Raw genomic sequence first — 17,897 nt, 5'->3', positions numbered from 1 at the left:
GCCTGCCCGCGGGCTCTGCACCTCAGCCTCTCTCCACTCCTGCAGCGCCCACCTGTGCACAGCTCCTTCTCTAGAGGGAGAGAGCCTCTAAAGAGCCTCTAAAATGTTAACGGGAGAGGGAGGCCCTCAGAGAAGCTGCTGCACAGGGAGGGGCCTGAGAGCTGAGTGACAGACAAGAGGCGGCAGCGGGAGCCAGGCTGGGGGCACTACTGCACCCGGCCCAGGCCACGGCCAGCCCAGGAAAGAAAGGGCTCAGACCCACAAAAGAGCCGGGACAGCTGGAGCAACCTAGAGGGAAGCACCCCACTCACGCGGTACGTCCTCAACCCATCACGGGCAAGAACGACCAGTGGGCCTCAGCCCCCCAACACTGGTGTCCTACGGAACCCACAGTGCACTCCAGGACCCCCAATCTGGAGGAGCTCACGGCCGGGAGGGCCGCTGGGACACAGGGGTGCCAAGAAGGCACTTGGCTGGGCCCTGTGCACTGCTTCAGGCCACCGGCCACGCAGCCTCACCGGACAGCCACAGCACAGACCCCTGCAGGCCACGGTGCTCGGAGGGAACCGCCAAGTCTGAAAGCAGGATGGCCCGGCCTTGCTCGCTAGCTCAAGTAGCTGGATCATTTTTGAGATGAAAACAGCTATATCCTCTGTCCTAATTTCCAGAGATGCTTACCCTCGTGAAGGTGAGCTGGATAATCTTTTGGGAAGCAGTATGTGTGAGAGCCTGAAAAGATGACTACCCTGAGATACTACACAATACCATCCATATTACCAGCATTTTCGTTAGTCTCCCAAATAGTCCTTGAGGCAAGTATCATTCAATATTTTCTCCATTTTACAGATTTTAAGATTTTACAGATTTTAAGAAAACTATTCATTAGACAGATGGTAAATGGCCCAAGATTCCACGACCAGGACTCAAACCCAGAGCTGTGCAGCTCTCGATCTTGACGTTCAGCCACAGGGCTGTGAAGCCACACTCAGGAAGTGGCCCAACATACAGAAGCATGCAGAAATACGCACTATGGGCTGTTTACAAAAAGTGAAAAGTTGTAAACATCTCTCCCTAGTTATTTAGGAAATAATATACATCAATTCCATCTTTAAAAATTGTTTAAAAGAGCTTTCTTTTTTTTTTTTTTTTTTTTGTGAGCCTCTCACTGTTGCGGCCTCTCCCATTGCAGTGCACAGGCTCTGGACGCACAGGCTCAGCGGCCATGGATCACGGGCCCAGCCGCTCCGCGGCATGTGGGACCCTCCCGGACAGGGGCACAAACCCGCATCCCCTGCCCAGGCAGGCGGACTCTCAACCACTGCGCCACCAGGGACGCCCTAAAAGAGCTTTTTAAGACAGGAGGAATCACTTATCTAGAGTTAGATTTAAACAAACATACAAAAATGACACATTTAGGGCTTCCCTGGTGGCGCAGTGGTTGAGAGTCCGCCTGCCGCTGCAGGGGACGCAGGTTCGTGCCCCGGTCCGGGAAGATCCCACATGCCGCGGAGCGGCTGGGCCCGTGAGCCATGGCCACTGAGCCTGCGCTCTGCAACGGGAGAGGCCACAACAGTGAGAGGCCCGTGTACCGTAAAAAAAAAAAAAAAAAAAAAAAAATGACACATTTAAAGTAGCATTAAAAATAAGAGAGACGTATGCTTTGTTAAGAACAGGAAAGTGTTAACAACAGGAAAATTATGGGTAGTTTCCTTTCTGTATTTTCCAAGTTTCTTCAGTAAGTACTTTACTGCTTTTATAATCATAGCCAAGAAAAAGTGTCATCATGTCAGCTTTACTGACACTGACTTTACTCCAAAGATCAAAGGGCAGACATCGCTGTGCTTAAGTCTTCTTTGAGACTGGCTGCCTTTGGCCTTTACATTAAGGCCAAACCCACGTGGGCTTTCCCTTTGGCTCGGCCCATGCCCAGCACCCTGGGGGCCAAGGAACTACTCGTGTGACTCTGCTCAGCTCCAAGGTCCAGCAAGGCTAAAGGCCCCTTCACCCCTAAAGTTCTGGTTCTAGTGCCACCCCAAGTCACTGGTTTAGCATACACGCCCCCCTCAAAAGACAGGGCTCCTGAAAAAGCTAGCCTACAATCCCAGAAAAACCTCTGCAGATGTAGGTGACTGAACCCAGAGACCTGTGAGGAAGGGGGTGTTCTCTCAAGTACCCCAACCCTCTCTGGCCACACCACACCAGGGACAGCTAACGGGCTTCCCCACTGTCCCAGCGCCCATTGACGGCACTGCTGTCAGACCGCTGTGTTGAGTAGGATTCTGAGGCTATATTCAGACTTAGAAACTTAAAATTCATTAGTGATACTATCCTACCAGTATTCTTATTACGATGATAAGTAACTGACACGTACCACCTGCCTGCTCTGTCCAGTCAGCGTATGACACGCTTCATGAGGATGATCCTGAGAACCACCACCACCTCCCGTTTTACAGATGCTCAGAGGCTGGACAACCAGCCTGAGCCTCACGTCTGGCGTGAAACTTCTTGGCACAAACCTCTACAGTGTGTCCGTGCTCACACTGCTCAGAGTGTGCCCCGGAGCCTCCACACCCCATCGACTGCCCCTCCCATCTGCCTCCTGCAGACTTCTGGGGCCTCAGCTCCACTTCCACGGCACTAGCTGCTCCCTCCCTGGCCCTGACCCCTCGGTGGTGATGCTAGATGATGCTAGACGGTGATGCCAGGTGATGCGAGACGTGCGCAGCCTCTCCCCAAGACACTGTCCTGGCAGGATAAGTCATCCCAATGACCCTCAGGACAGGAAAGCCCATGTGTGTAACGCACCTGACGGAGGGCATGCCAATCACCTTCCACATCACCAAAGCACTCGTTAAGCCTGTGTCCAGTCCCGTGCGGCCTGCAGATGTGAGCAGAGTGGGCGCTCGTCATCGCCAGGGGCCAGTGCGCATGGCCACACGAAAGCCAGGTCTCCCCACACACCCGAGTGTCAGCATATCTGAGCGTCTGCTGTAATTAAAGCTACTTAACGTCCCTGTATCCAATATTTGCATATATATCAAAGCTTGATCTACAGTATCAGAAAAATAAAAACATAACTTTTAATTATCAAATGTTTACTTTTCATTCAATCAGCAGGAATGTCTCCATCCAGTGTAAAGGAGGCCGTAAATCATTTGTACCAATTCTGCTCAGCATGAACTGGGCGTGTCTACCTCTTCAAGTCTCAGGAGACAGGCCAGGCTCCAGGGTTCTGGCTCAAGATGGCAGGAAGAGCACACATCAACCTCCCAAGACCCCACCATGATGACCAGAAAAAAATGTTAAGAAAAAGGACAACACAACAGCGCTGGAAAACTAGCAAAAATAGAAAGGCAGGGAGGAAGGGAGGGCAAAGCAAAGAACTTAACGGATCCAAAGGTTTAAGTCAATATTGAAGTACAGAAAGCAGACGCAAGTCATCACTGCACAGTTATTTACTGCCAACCTACGATGGACCAGGTGCTGCTCTGACACAGGCTACAGAGTGAGCAAGACAGAATCAGTAAGTCCCCCATGCTTGCTGAGCTGGGTTAGAGGCACGGAGAAGGGAGCAAAGTAAATAACCAAGATCAACCCCCAGTAGAAGCACACTACGCAGATCCCAAATGGTGGCCACGGCCGTCCTCACGGCTACTTTATATTGTATGGTCAGGGACGACCTCCCAAAGAGCTGATACTGCAGCCAAGACAGAAGGGCAAGAAGTAGCCAGATGTGCAAAGATCAGGGGACGAACCTGGAGGCCCTGAGAGGAAGTCAGCAGGGCCTAGAGGACAGGGGGAGCCTGAGTCTGACACACCAGCAGCGAGGGTCTTCTGTTCCCCGGGCTGACTTCAGAGCACACGACACCAGGCTTCTGAGGACCCCGAGGCCATGAAAGGACCGGGCCAGATGAGCTGGGCCCTAAGAGGCTGAACTAATTCAGGGAACAGACTTCAGGCCCCCAACAAGGTGGCCCACGGACCCGCCCCAAGACTCGACTCTCCACACGGGGGCCGACAGGTCCCAGAAGGCCGGCCAAAGACGCAGCAGCCCCTCAAACCTGCAGCCTGACCTGAGAGGGAAAGTTCTAGGGGTTGTCGGAGGGCTCAGAACACCCTCAGGTCTCATCAGCAGAGATGGCAACCCATGAACGTGGCACAACAAACAAAGAGGAAGAAAAAGGGGCCCAGGACATCATGAGGACAAGGACCCCAGTGTGGGAGCAGACGCCAGCCGGGATCAGGAAAACCCACTGCCACGCTTCGTGCTACAGAAAGCCTCAGTGAGAACGTGGTCGTAAACACAGGGTGAAAAGAGGGCAAGGAGCTGCAGGAGAGGACAGCGAGGCCACTGTGCCAACACCTGAGAAGGGCCCATTTAAGGAAGACGGACAGAGAGGAAAGAGAGTCAAGCCGTCCACGTGGAAAAGGTGGAAGATGAAACCAGGGCCACGCTGAAGGCCCGACAGGGGACCAGCCCCTGAGGTCAAGGCAGAGCCCGGCCTGCGGGTGGAAGGGCAGTTGCGGTCCAGGAAGGGCTGATGCAGGGCCAACGCTGCGGAAAGGACCAGGTGAGCACAAGAGGAAGGCGCGGCCAGGCGGGCATCCAGAAGAAACCACCTCCCTGAAGCGGGATCAGTCTCGCCCCAGATCTCTGACAACATTCGCAGCCAGAGACATCGGGGAGCATGCCAAGGTCGTGAAGCGGGGACCCCGTTCTCCAGGCACCCGGCAGGCTTCGAGGAACGCGGAGCTCATGAGCTCTCCTGTACAAACTCGACTCCCAGCACGCAGCACAGACGGAACACAGCAGGGCTGCATGGACCCGTGGAGCGGGCTGAGGGCTACCAGGCCGGGCCGGTCAGAGTGGAGTGAAGGGCTGTGCAAAGAGCCCATCCCGCAGTGGGGCCAGGCAGTACGGCCCCTGGAGCCCTGCCGAAGATGTCCATCAGAACGTGGAAAGCTGCCGGCGTCCCGGTGAGAGCCTAGCACACAGCATGAAGTCTATGCAAAGACAGAACCCAGACTAATCGACTGCAAACTGTAGTGTTCAGGGCCAAGGCAGGATGGCAGGATCCGCTACGAAACCCTGCGGGACCCTCAGCTGCTCTGGGCTTCAGTCTCCTCATGTGAAACATGAGGATGCTGATGGCGCTCCCTCACGTGGCACTGTCAGGAGGATTTAATGAATACAGACAAAGTATTTAGAGTGGGGTCTAGCACTCAGTAAGAGCTCAACAAATGGTAGTGATCATAATTGCAGAACAAAATACAAATGCCTAACTCATGGTGGCAGACAAACAACATAATGCAAATCAGGAGCTGGGAGGCTACATAAAGGGTTGTCTTAGTCTGCCTGGGCTGCTGCAAAGGGATACCACAGGCTGGGCGCCTTAAACAACAGACATTTATGTCTCACAGTTCTGGAAGCTGGAAGTTCAAGATCCAGGTGCCAGCAAGGCCGGGTTATGGGGAGGGCCCTCTTCCTGGCTCGCAGACTGCCGACTTCTCAATGTGCCCTCCTCACATGGTGGAGAGAGAACGAGTGAACTCTCTGGTCTTTCTCATAAGGACACTAATCCCATGATGAGGCCCCACCCATGACCTCATCTAAACCCATCACCTCCCAAAGGCCGCACCTCCTAATACCACCACATTGTGGCTTCAACCTATGATCTGAGTGGAGACAACTCAGTCCATAGCAAGGGCTAACATCGCTAACCTACATGGCAGCAGGCAAACTGAAGTGATTTCATTAAAACTTTAACTTTTCTTTGCACTTAGCCACATAAGGTTTTTAATCTTCTTTATATTCTTAGTCTCAGCAACATCTCTTAGAAACTATTATTTCTTTTTGAAGTTGAACATTACTTTCACTTTCAAGCAAAATTAGTAATTTAGTAAATTGTATTTAAGGAGAACATAAATTGTAATAGAAGTATTTCTGTAGATCAATGCATGTGTCCGTCCATACAGGGCTTAGAGAGATGTCTACAATGGCAGTCACCTAACGGGTCCGTGGTTATTTCTGGGTGGTGGGGTTGAGTGATTTTTAAAGCTTTCTGCTTTTTACCGAAAAATACACACAAATCTGTTTTATAAAAACAATATCATTATTTAAAAATCAGCATAAAGCACAGTCCAAATCAGTCTCTCATTTTAAAGCAACGAGCAAACAGAACCATAGATGCACGGTGTCACACAGAGCCGTGCTGTCACCGGTTCGTAAAGGAGCCACTGGAGAGCCGCAGGGTGATAGACCAGGGCCTGCTGCTGGCTCTGCAGGAAGCTACTCAGATTCCTCCTGGGTCCATCTGCGGGGTGCCCGAGAGATGTACAGGGGTGGGGCGGAGCTTCATGATGTCATGTGCTACCCCTCCTGAGAAGCCAGTAGTCATTTCTCTTGACCTAGAGACTGGAACTCAACGTAAGCAAGTGTTTTCTTCCTATTGTTATTCCTCTTTGGACAATCCCCTCTTTGCTCCGAGGGTCCAGCAGTTAAGAAGACGGGCTGTGGCATCAGACTGCCTGTGCTCCTGTGCCAGCTCTGCACCTATGGGCAGTGTGAGCCTCACACACTCTCCTACACCACCCTCTCCTACACAGTAAGGAGACAAGAGCCCCTCCCTCTCCTGGGAGGGGCGAGGGCTCAGTAGGGCCAGTGAGGATTAACACCATGACAAGTACTGAGGACCATTCACCTGATGGGAGCAGAGGAAAAGGTGAAGCATCCATCTGCTACGGCCGCACACTGAGCCGTCTTCCCAGCCCAGCTTTTTACTTACTTCCTAGGGGCTTACTCTGATCCCAAGAGGCCCTTTTTACTCTTACCAATTTTGCAAGCTTCCCTTCATTCCAGGGCTTAGCCTATGACAATTCTCACAGGTCCCCATTCTTTGGAATTTGGTCTCAGTTCTATACTCTTATTTCTATCCATCATATTGTACTTAGGTTTTGTTCGTCTGTCTCTTGTGAGGCAGTCTTCAAGAGAGGCACCGACTCTTTAGACAGATTCCTCACCCACGTTTTTACAGGAGATAATTTCTAACAATACTTCAGAATTTCTCTGCATTTCACAAGCCTCTTTTCTATTTCAGAGTTATACTTCAATTTTTTGATCTGTTTGCTTACGTTTAGAAAAGATGCCAGTCACCAAAATCCTCCTTACTGCGTGGCGCTAAGCCCCCCCCCCCCCCCCCCCAGTACACCAAGTTCCTGCTTCTGGCTCTTTCTCTGGGGGCACCAACCCCTTCCTGGGAGGCACCAGTGAACACAGGGGCTCTCTTGTCAAGCAGGCCTGCGCTGAGGCGCCCGCTCTTTTACCTTCTAGTAGCACCCTGGGCGAGATGCTTCTTCATCTACCAAGACTTAAAACGAGTTACTGTCCGGGGGAATTGGGAGAAAGCAGGATCTGCAGCGAAGGCAGCGCCTGACACCAAGGAGGAAGTCAGCCAACGCTCGCCAGTCCTGTTTCTCGGCCTTTCCACTGTCTTCCAGAAAAACACAAGCCAACGATTCATCGGATGCTTCGTTTTTCATAAAGTGTAACTTCTAAGAATAACCCAGATGGCAGGAGCCCTGCTGCCTCCACCACGACTGCCCCCAGGCAGCTTCGGACGTCTGGGGGAAGCAGGAACTCCTTGTACTACAGCAGCAGGATGGGCTTCTGGTCCCCGGGGCCTCCCCCAGCGCTCCCCCACCCACCTCCCGCATATCTGTCATTGGTCACCTGACTGGCAAAGTCCTTATGGGAGGAGCTGGGCCCCCTTCCTCAGTCTGCTCTCTCTAGGAAGGCAGAAAAGCAAATGGCCCTCAGCAGACACACGAAAGCCAGGTCTGCAGAGCAAGCTGCTAGTTTCCATTCCCGCGTCTTGGGGGCGGCTCCTTCGTTTCAGGAACTTCGTTTAAGCTCTTCATTTAAGAACTGTTTGCAGCTCCCCAATGTCAGAGCTAGACTGACATTTCCACATGCAGCACCTTTGGCCAGATCACATTAGCCTGTCTAGGCTTTGCTTTTCTGTCTCCAAAGCAAGAGAAAAACTACCCGTTTCATGGGCCTGCTCTGAGAACTCAGGGAGGAACCTCGTGCAGACGGCCGACCCCATGCTGGAGTCCCTGTGCTCTGCTGCTGCTGCCCAAGGACACTGCCCGGTGGGAAGAGGCTGGATTATGTCATTAGCCCGTGTGCACAGGTGCAGAGAACCACTACCTGCCTGCTGGACCAGACACCCCGAGCCGTAGGAACCCATTTTATACTTCATGTGTTACTGAAACAGCAGCCCTCTGAAAAGGATTTATACTAGAAACGCAGAAACAATTTCTGGAGCTTTCCAGTGGCAACTTGCTGAGTAGCGCAGCTTTTGCTGCTGTTGGAGTTTGGATTTATTCAGACAGCAGTTACTGAATCAAGTAAGGAATCTGTGTTCCAAGTAAGGAATCTAAAGTTACTGCAGTTCGGTGCTGTCCAAACAAAAGACCATTTAAATTTCAACTAAAATTAAAAACAATTAAACTCCAGTTCCTCAGTCCCATCAGTCCCATTTCAAGTGCTCAGTGGTCACACGTGGCCGGCGACTACTATACTGGGCAGCACAGAACTAGAGCTGCCCCCCAGGATGTTCCACAGGTGGTGCTGTTCTAGTCCTGACCTTCCCAGGCCCTCACTTCTGCTTCCTGCACTATACACAGAACATGTGCTGAAAGCTGCAAAGAGCTCAGAGAAATAGCATAACATCCACTCCTTCCACTCTGCAGAAAACAAGACCAAAATCCCAAACAACTCTAAGCAAGTTACACAGGGCAGCACACACATACCTGATAAATATATCAGGAAAACCCTGAAAGCTCTGGGAAGACAAGATTCTTACTTAAAAACCTAGAGGACACATGACTCAGGCATTGTTTAAATTTTTAAAAATAGAAAAGTTTGCCTTGGCTCAAAAGGAGAAAGCATTTCCACGCATCAGGTGGGTCTGTCTCCAGCTGTGCCCGCTGCCTGCCCTGAAAACACCAACTGCAAGTCTTCAGCAGTCTCTCCAAGAGAAAAGTTTTGGCCTGAGAGGGAAAGTTGTCTGTATCCGGTTGGCAACAAGAAGTTTGGTTTCCATTTCTTTAGAGAAGAGAGGAGAAAAGGAAAGGAGCAGCCCTCCTAATTCCCCCACGTGACCACTCACACAGCGAGCCCACGTCTCCTTTCTCTAATAAGCCCTGCAAGGGCAATGGGGCAGGCCCTGCTCCACGGGTGGGACGCTGAGGCTCAGAAGTGAGAACCCTCGATGAAGACAGCCATGTCCAGACCCGGGAGCCAGGCTACCCGAGATGCAGGCTAGCCGGCAAGCTCAAGGCCTCACACACATGCTTCCCGATGCTAAAGGGATGGAAGAAAAAGAACGCACAAGTAGTTCGATCTTTCATTTCCCTTTAACTACTAGCATTCTAGCCATTCCTTCAGATTCCCAGGATTCCAGAAACGTTAAGATCACCTGAAATCTCTTTCAAACATGAAAAGATATAAACTACCTACATCCACATGTTATCACTCAGGAAATTAACTCTGATCTCAAACCACAGAGAGCTTAAATGACTGTTCGGAGCAGCTGATTTGGGAACTAAAAAAGAGCACAAACCCACAATAAAAAGGCATGGTGCTGATCATCAAAGCCACTCCCCACCAGGGGGACCCTCAGAGCCCTCAGTCAAGTCCACCCTGTCAGTGCAGAGAAGGACAAACTTCTGAGCCGAGCCTCCGTCCCCTCCCACCAGCAAAGGGAACACAGGCCTTGGAAGCCCAGGCCACGTGCGTGCGAACAGGTGACAGGATGCTCACCAGGTACCAAGTTTTCTAACTTTTCATGTCAGGTATTAATTTTATAGTAAGAAAAAGACCAGTTGGAACTAAATGGAGATGCCTTTCTAATGGAGAATAGAATTTTGTTGAATGCTTTGTTTTTACATTCTGTCACAAGGCATAAAACTGATTTAACCGCACTCTTCAGGAAGGCAGGCAGATACACTGCAAGAGATTTCACTTCATTCTGCATTTAAATAACTTCAGAGTTGGCAATCAAGTCTGCAGAAATTCTAAGACAAACAGCAAAAGTTATTTTTAGCATTTGGTTTATTTAAACTCTGCAGACTGGCCGCACCTCACTTGCCCCTCTAAGCTGCCAGAGTCCTTCTCTCTTCCTTTCTTTCTTTCATTCACTCACTCACCAGACACTTACTCAGCAGCGGCTTGGTGCATGCTTGGCACTGGGAATGCAGGCTAGGACGCTGCCCATCTTCCCCCGAAGAGACCCAGCAGAGCAGGGGTCAGTTTTTAAGAGTAGTAGTGACTCCACAGGAAGGGACAGAGCTCTGAGGCGGGGCTTCTGGGCAGGACACCACTCCCGTTAACCTGTGCTGCAGGGTCTTCTGCAAAGCAAGGATGGACTGTGGGGATCCATGTACTGACTACGGAGGCGACTTGGGTGAGTCACCGACCTTCCTCCCCCAGCACAGGAACGGCACCTTTCCTAAGCTGACCAGTGCAGGATACCTCACAAACGGGACTTTTCAATCACTGTAATTTCTGTATGTTCATCCCCATGGCTTTCACATAACCTCTTCTCAGATGACATATTTTAACAACAGTCCACGTGAGAAATGCACAGAAAGGCACTCGCAGCTATGATCACTCTGGCTGTCCCTGAGTTCAGGGGTGACAACCAAGCCAGAGGACAGACAATCTGCAAGAGTCATCGTGATGGGCTGGAGTCCAGTCAAAGGAGAGAAGTGTTGGAAAAGAAAAACACAACCTGTGTTCCCACAGCATAGAAGTCTACGTATGAGAGAACACCTGCATGCACAGCAGGCAGCCCCTGACCCCCGGCACCTGCGGCCGTGAGGAAATTGTCACTGCTCCTGTGATTATGCTGTATGATTACATGCCCTAAACACAGACAGTCACTTGGGTGGACCTGACCCAACTCCATGAGTCCTTAATGCAGAAGGCTTCCTTCAGCTGGCAGCGCCATCTAGAGATTCAAAGCCCTGTGGTGGGTTTGAAGATGGAAGGGCCTCGAGCCAAAGGATGCAGGTGGCTTAAAGGAGCTGAGAGAGGCCCCAGTGGGCATCCAGCAAGAAATCAGGGACCTCAGTCCTATAACTGCAAGGAATGGAATCATGCCAATAACAGGAGTGAGCTCACAGGAGGACCCTGAGCCCCGGCAGAGAACACAGTGGGCAGCCCCGAGACTTCAGCCAGAGAGAACCCAGCCCCCAGCGCCAACCTCTGACCCACAGAACCTGTGAGACATCAATGAGTGCTGCTGTAAAGGCACTGAGCCTGTGGACATTTGTTACACAGCAGCAGCAAACCAGTGCAGCATGGAAATCCTAGCATATTTCCTTTTTAGTGCAAATCCCAAGTCATTGGGGAGAGGCACCTGTGAGCACCTCACTGGGAGGCTCGTTCGTACTGGGGGCAGATGTCTGGGGCACCTGTCTCGACTACCGAGACCACCCACCTGCCCTTCCTTGGGTGCCACACCCACTCAGCAGCCTTCTGAGAGGAGAAATCCCTGACAAGCTGACCAGAGTCTTCTAGGCAGGCCTCTGCACAGCTGTGCTGGCCAGTGGCAATTTCCAGGTGACGCCGTGGCTTATGACAACCTCCTATGACTCCAGTGAGAGATTCAGTCACCCCTCCCCGGTGACCCTGCCTTCTGGCTGTACCATCAAAATCAAGTTTCTGGATCCGAACATCACAGGTTTTTGTTTGTTTACTACAACCCTCTTCTACTTCACAACCCAAAACCCAAATCTTAAACCATAATGACCTAACTGTGGCACACAAAGCCTTATTTTCCAAGGATGACTGTTATCGCTCCTTCTATTTACATGAATCCATTTAAAATGGGGACCAAAATTTCATATTAAACAGCAACCAAAAGAAGGTCTGAGACTTTACTTTGAAAAACATATCTTAAGTTCTGAAAAACTTGTTTACTTTAAAACACTCAAGAATATGTTTAGGAGCAATCAAGTCACAACCACGTGTCACATCTAAGAGGCCACAATGGCACTGCCTTGGCACTGCTTTTCCATCCAGAGCTCACAGCAGCAGGACGTCCGCTTTATCCCACCCTGACCTCCACAGCAGGAGCAGTCGGGAGGCCATTCTTTACAAGATCATTCGAGGGCCCATTTTTCAGAGGACTCCTCATATCCTGACCCTCCACTTCCAGAGCTCCGTCCCGCCCCTCCCCCTCCCCCTCCCCGGCAGCCCCGTCTCCCAGCGTCAGCTGTGCTAGCTTTGCCTGTCCTCCTTTACCAGCACCCAGGCATCACTTTCCCTGACTGTCACAGCCACCATCTTGTGCTGGATTTTCAATTTCACTTAGCAGAGAGACTGGCCGTGGCGCGAGGGGCAGGGACAAGGATGCAACTTTCACACAGGGAGGAGTGTCCGAGCAGGAGCTAATTTCATGAACGGTCAGTGCAGCAGCAAACTCGTGCCCAGCGCGTCACCCTCGGGGCCTCCAAGGATAAAGACTCAGAAAACAAGGCCCACGTGTGCCACCATCTCACAATAACCATTCCTGTGCATCCCCAGACGTCTGCAGGAAGAGATGAGAATGAGACAAAGGCAACAAGAGTGGTGACAGCCATGGTCCATGGCAGGTCCTGCTGGCCCTTCACCTGTGCCCTCCCACTGGTCCCCTAAGGACGAGCCGTGGGAGGCCATTCGTTGGACTGTAGGTAGTGTCACGTCAGGCTGGAGGCACAGAGGGAGAGGAGGGATCCTGAATCTTCTCCAGGCACTGACTCGGGAGAAAGGGGAAAAGAGAACATGTGTGGAGTTAGAAAGAACCCAGGCCGGGGCCCAGCAGGGCACATCTGTCAGCTTCTCACAAACTTCAGGCTAAGTGAATTTTCTCTGAGGGAACAGATGTTTAAAAAATGAAATACTGTCAAGGGACCTGCAGGGAGGGTGCTGCGTGTGACTGCACACTGCGGGCAGGCCACAGAGGACAAACGCTGAACATAAGCCAGGGCAGGGCCCAGACTGCAGGCATCCGCCAGAGCGCTGGGTTCTCTCCCATTCCAGGATCTCCTTCTTGGGGGTCTGCAGGGCACCAGGAAGGATGCGGCAGAGTATCTGAGGTTCATGCTCCCACTCTCACTTATGCAGGACTTCTCTTTACCTTTGAACTGGCAAGGTTTCTGAAGCTGTTGAGACTGACCCAGGCAAAGTCACAAAGTACTGCTGGGTCAGGAGACAAGGGCCAGAGAGAGTGGCGGCAGCCAGAGGCCAGGACACATGCTCAGGGACAGTCTCAAGACTGAGAGCTCAACCAAGGAAACTGACTAAGAACTAGAACCAGCGGCAGCTCCAAAACAAGAATTTGACCTTCTCCACTCTGAAGGTTCTCGCACTAATTCCTGTGCACTTTCACCTGCTTTTTCTTCGTCTTAGGATGCAAACAGGTTGGCCACCTTACAAGGCGGCCGCCAGGCAAAGTTCCCAAGGGCAGAAACCCCCCCAAGAAAGAAGGGATGGTGCCAGCTGCTACATGGGCTACCAGGCAAAGGCCCAGTGGGGTTCAGCTGATGCTACTCACACCCCCCCACCACCAGCAACTGCTTACCCTTTCTTGATGACTGCAGACACTGTCTTTCCAGAAATGCTGTCCTGAGACTAGATGGGCTGAGCAACATCTCTTCAACAAGATTTTTTTCTGCTGGCTGGCCTAGGCGATCTCTTATCTCAGTTCTTTCCCTGTCTAAGCCACAAGTGAGGGACCTTCTGGTGGCCTTCCTCATCACTCTGGGTAGGCTGGCAGCCTGAAGAAAGTTCCAGACACAGCTATCTCTTAATACCAAAAAGTCAGTTGGAGAAGCCCAGCAGGCCCGTGGCAATGTCTTTTCGCGAAGGACAAAGGACGACACCTCCCTCCGGGGCACTCTTCCTCCGCTCAGCCCTTCTAGATGGGCAGTCCGCTAGGATTCAGAGCAGCGAACCAAGCGTAGGGTATTCACCCTTCCAGGCAAGTGACAAGCAGTCCTAGCAGACTCCTCCTCTAGGCAGGGATGGTAGGAGTGGACAGGCCCAGGGCCACCCATAGAGGCGGGCAAGGAAGGGCGGCCAACACAGCCCGCCTATTTAGGTGTGGGCCGAAACACAGAACTCCTGGCCGCTTCGGAGCCCACTCTTCAGCCCTACACGACTTGGAGCCGACTTCTAACAGGCTGATGGGGGTGGAGGCGGGGGACCCTGACAGAGAGGGAGTGGAGACCCCAGGCAGGGCCCAGAGGGGCAGCACCTGGGAAGCAGGCAGGGTATCAGGCTTTGCCTCTAACCTAAGGGGGGCGAGGGAGGTGCCCGGGGGTGGGACCTGACCCAAGCTGCTGCCAGAGGAGAAAAGCCCACTGGCTGTGCCAGGAACGGTCCAAGGGGGGCAAGAAGGCGTGATGACCACCTCGGGGTTCATGAGCAACCTCACTAGAGACGACGACAGGCCACGTGACAGTGAGGAGGAAAGGCAGAGAGAGACTGGACAGGCAGGGCTCATGGGTCCTAGGTGCGGGCAACCCGGACTCAGGTTTCCAAGTCAGGGTCCTGAGGCTGTGCCTCCCATGCCGACCCCACCCCCAGATCCCAGGGCAGCACCTGGCAGGTAGTAGGCTCATTTATAAGGAAAGCGACAGCAACCTATGTACTGAGGCGTACTAGGAACTATGGGTGAGGAAACAGCTTCCAGAGCCTGAGGAGTTTGCACAGGGGTATCACACTGGCACTGCTGGCAGCTCATGAGAGGAAGAAGCGGGACTCCAGACGGTCTGGGCCCAAAAATGCTCTACAAGCAAAGACCAGGCGCCTTCTGTTTTCCAAGTGCTAAGACACAGAGTCAATTCCAGTTACAAGGCAGGCTGGAAACCTACAGGTCCCCCAAAGAACTCTTACGTTTTAACACCATACATCAAGAAACTGTGTCTGGGACTTCCCTGGTGGCACAGTGGTTAAGAATCCGCCTGCCAATGCAGGGGACATGGGTTCGAGCCCTGGTCGGGGAAGCTCCCACATGCCGCGGAGCAACTAAGCCCGTGCGCCACCAACTACTGAGCCTGCGCTCTAGAGCCTGCGAGCCACAACTACTGAGTCTGCATGCTGCAACTACTGAAGCCCGCGTGCCTAGAGCCCGTGCTCCACAACAAGAGGAGCCACTGCAATGAGAAGCCCGCGCACCGCAACAAAGAGTAGCCCCCACTCGCCACAACTAGAGAAAGCCCACGTGTAGCAACGAAGACCCAACGCGGCCCAAAAAATAAATAAATGAAAGAAAGAAAAGAAGAAAGGAAGAAACTGTGTCCCCACCACCTATTCTCAGAAAGTTCTACAAGTAAGAACTGGAGAAAGAGAGGGAAAAGGAGTCTGGGCTCCTCCCTGGGGCTGAGTGCATGCTCAACGCTTCAAGGAATTTAAGAAAGTAATAATGCTTCCAACCCACACCAGGTGAAACGAGTTGCAGAACGCAGCTATTACTGTGTATCATACACTCTCTAAAGTAGTATCAACTTAAGTGTTTTACAACACACTTCAAAGCAGAATAAACAGACCTATGAAAAGAAAAAGTTACTTGAAGAGATAATTTCAATACCTAGCAATTGAGGGATTTCTAAGCCTCTAATGTTTTCCAACCCTAACACCCAGGAAAATCATTAGATGCCCTTTAAGTCAGCATGAGATTGTACAAGGAGAGTTTATGATTTAAGTCCTGAAATACCAACATAAAACCTACATACAGATATCTTGTTTCCAGTGCTCAGAAAAGCACAGGAAGGTAAGAGGGCTGGGTAAGTAGCACTCACACCTGAGCATCGTCACCTGGGACTGCTCCAACACAACACACACACACACACACACACACACACACACACACACCTCTTTTTCACCAGTCCTTGCGCCTGTAATTGCACTAACCCTAAAAGGAACTTCTAATCCCCTTTAGGCTGATGTGGAAATACGTAAAGCAGAAGTGACGCTTTCCAGAGAATAAGTATTTGCTACAAACGTTCTGTTACTTTCTTTGAATGATACTAACTCGTTTAAAAAAAAATGCAGATGATGCTATTTGTCACTTTCGGCACAAAATTAAACCGTAACATTGAAACCCCCTCCCGAAAATGTAATTTTTAAATTCGCTGTTGGTTAAATTGTATCGTTACAAAAAATCTAATCCTCTTTCAAATGTATTTCCGCGGAGAAACAAAGTTAACATTTAACCAATATTTACCTTCCACTTAATTCAACTTCCTGGCAATACTATAATTGTCTGCAAGGTAACAAACTCCACACCTATCTGCACCCCACTCTGACAAAAGGTCCCTAACCTGTCGGGGTGGGGTGGGAGGAGATGGAGAGAAAGTTAGGCGACCTCCTTTCCAGTTTCGCCAGGGAGAAAAGGAAAACATCTGCACAAATCGGACTCAACGGTCCCTCTCCTACACTGTTAGTGCAAGAATCCGGACATTTCACTCGTTTGTCAAGGGGAGTTTAAAATGGAAATAACAACCTCCCAGGGAGTCGGACGTTGGCCTCCAACATGCACCCTCGGGAGCCCGGATGGGGACCTCCGAGCTCCCGCGGCACTGCCCGGGGAGCCGCGCGGCGGGGTGGCGCGCCCGGCCGGGCCGGGATCCCCACGGGAGGGCACCGCCCCCCCCCCCGCCCCTCTCCCCGGTCCCCGCGCCGCGCCGCGCGCACTCACCCCTGGATACCCGGGCTGTACGCGCGGCTCTTCCACGGCGTGCCGGGCCGCGGCGCCTGGGGCCCGGGGCCGCCTCCTCCGCTCAGTGCGGCCGCGCGGCTGCCGGACAGCAGGTAGTTGAGGCCGTACGTGCTGGCCTTGTTCTCGCGTTTCCGGCGGCCCGGGTGGAACTGGTGCTGCGGCGGTGAGCCGGCGGGCGCGGGGCCGCGCGGCCCTGGGTGCCCGTTGGCCGCGCCGGGTCCGGTCGAAGGACCGTCGGCGAAGTGGAAGAAGGCGCCGCCGCGGCCTCCTCCCGCCCGGCCGAGCGAGGCGCTGCTGGAGGACGACGAGGAGCAGCCGGGGCTCTCCGTGCCCGACTCGGCGTTGGACGAGGACGAAGACGACGACGACAGAGACGGCGACTTGTGCAGGCGCCGGGCGCCCTCAGCCGCGGGCCCGAGCGCCGTCAGCAGTGCGGGGGGCAGCGCGGCGGGGCCAGGCGCGGGCGGCGGGGGCGACGCGGCGGGCAGCGCGGGCCCCGCCAGGCCGCCGCCGCCCAGCCCGGCCGTCCCCGCCGCGGCTGCCGTGTCCAGTGCCGGCGAGTTGAGGCAGAAGTAGGACGCGAAGCCCGAGCCGCCGCGGCCCACGCCCTGCGAGGTCTCCCAGATCTGCATCCACAGGGCATTGGCTGGCCCCTTCTGCTCGGGCTGGATCCAGGCCACGCGCGGATCCATCCACGCGCCGCCCCGCGGGCCCGCGCGCCCGTCCGCCCCGGCCCCGCCCCCGCCGCGCCCCGAGCCCCGGCCGCGCCGCGCACGGACGGACTGACGGGCCGCGCGCGGCCGGGCGGACGGACGGGCGGGCGGGCCTGCGCCGCGGCTCAGGCCGGCTCGCGAGCGGCGGCTCCCGTCGGGGTCCCGGCTCGCGGCGGCCTGGAGGGGCCCGGGCAGGCCGCGGCGGGCTGCTCAGGCCTGTCGGGCTCCCTTCACGCGGCGCGAGGCGGGCGCGGGGGCCGCGGCGGCGGCGGCGTTCCACTCGGGCCGGCGGGAGAGGCCATCGGAGGGGGCGGGCGGCAGGGCCGAGGGGGCGGGCCCAGGCGCCGCGTAGCCCGGGACCCGCGGGAGGGCCGCCGCCGTGCACCCGGCCCTCGGTCACGCTCGCGCCGCT

The 17,897-nt window shown here is 53.6% G+C and overlaps 1 protein-coding gene across 2 annotated transcripts in view; it reads right to left on the bottom strand.

Annotated features, from left to right (window-relative positions):
• The window catches only part of TENT4A (terminal nucleotidyltransferase 4A), a 42,763-nt gene extending 25,299 nt beyond the window's left edge, over positions 1-17,464 (bottom strand). For both annotated transcript variants that reach the window (XM_065874106.1, XM_065874107.1), the window contains exon 1: positions 16,752-17,464. In XM_065874106.1, coding sequence (XP_065730178.1) covers positions 16,752-17,464 — 713 coding nt within the window. The remainder of the gene's footprint in view (positions 1-16,751) is intronic.
• Positions 17,465-17,897: the final 433 nt, after the last annotated feature.

The sequence above is a fragment of the Phocoena phocoena genome, chromosome 3 (assembly GCF_963924675.1).
Source record: "Phocoena phocoena chromosome 3, mPhoPho1.1, whole genome shotgun sequence".
Taxonomy (NCBI): domain Eukaryota; kingdom Metazoa; phylum Chordata; class Mammalia; order Artiodactyla; family Phocoenidae; genus Phocoena; species Phocoena phocoena.
Note: the sequence above shows the minus strand (reverse complement) of the source record. Positions and strands in the feature narration are given on the sequence as shown.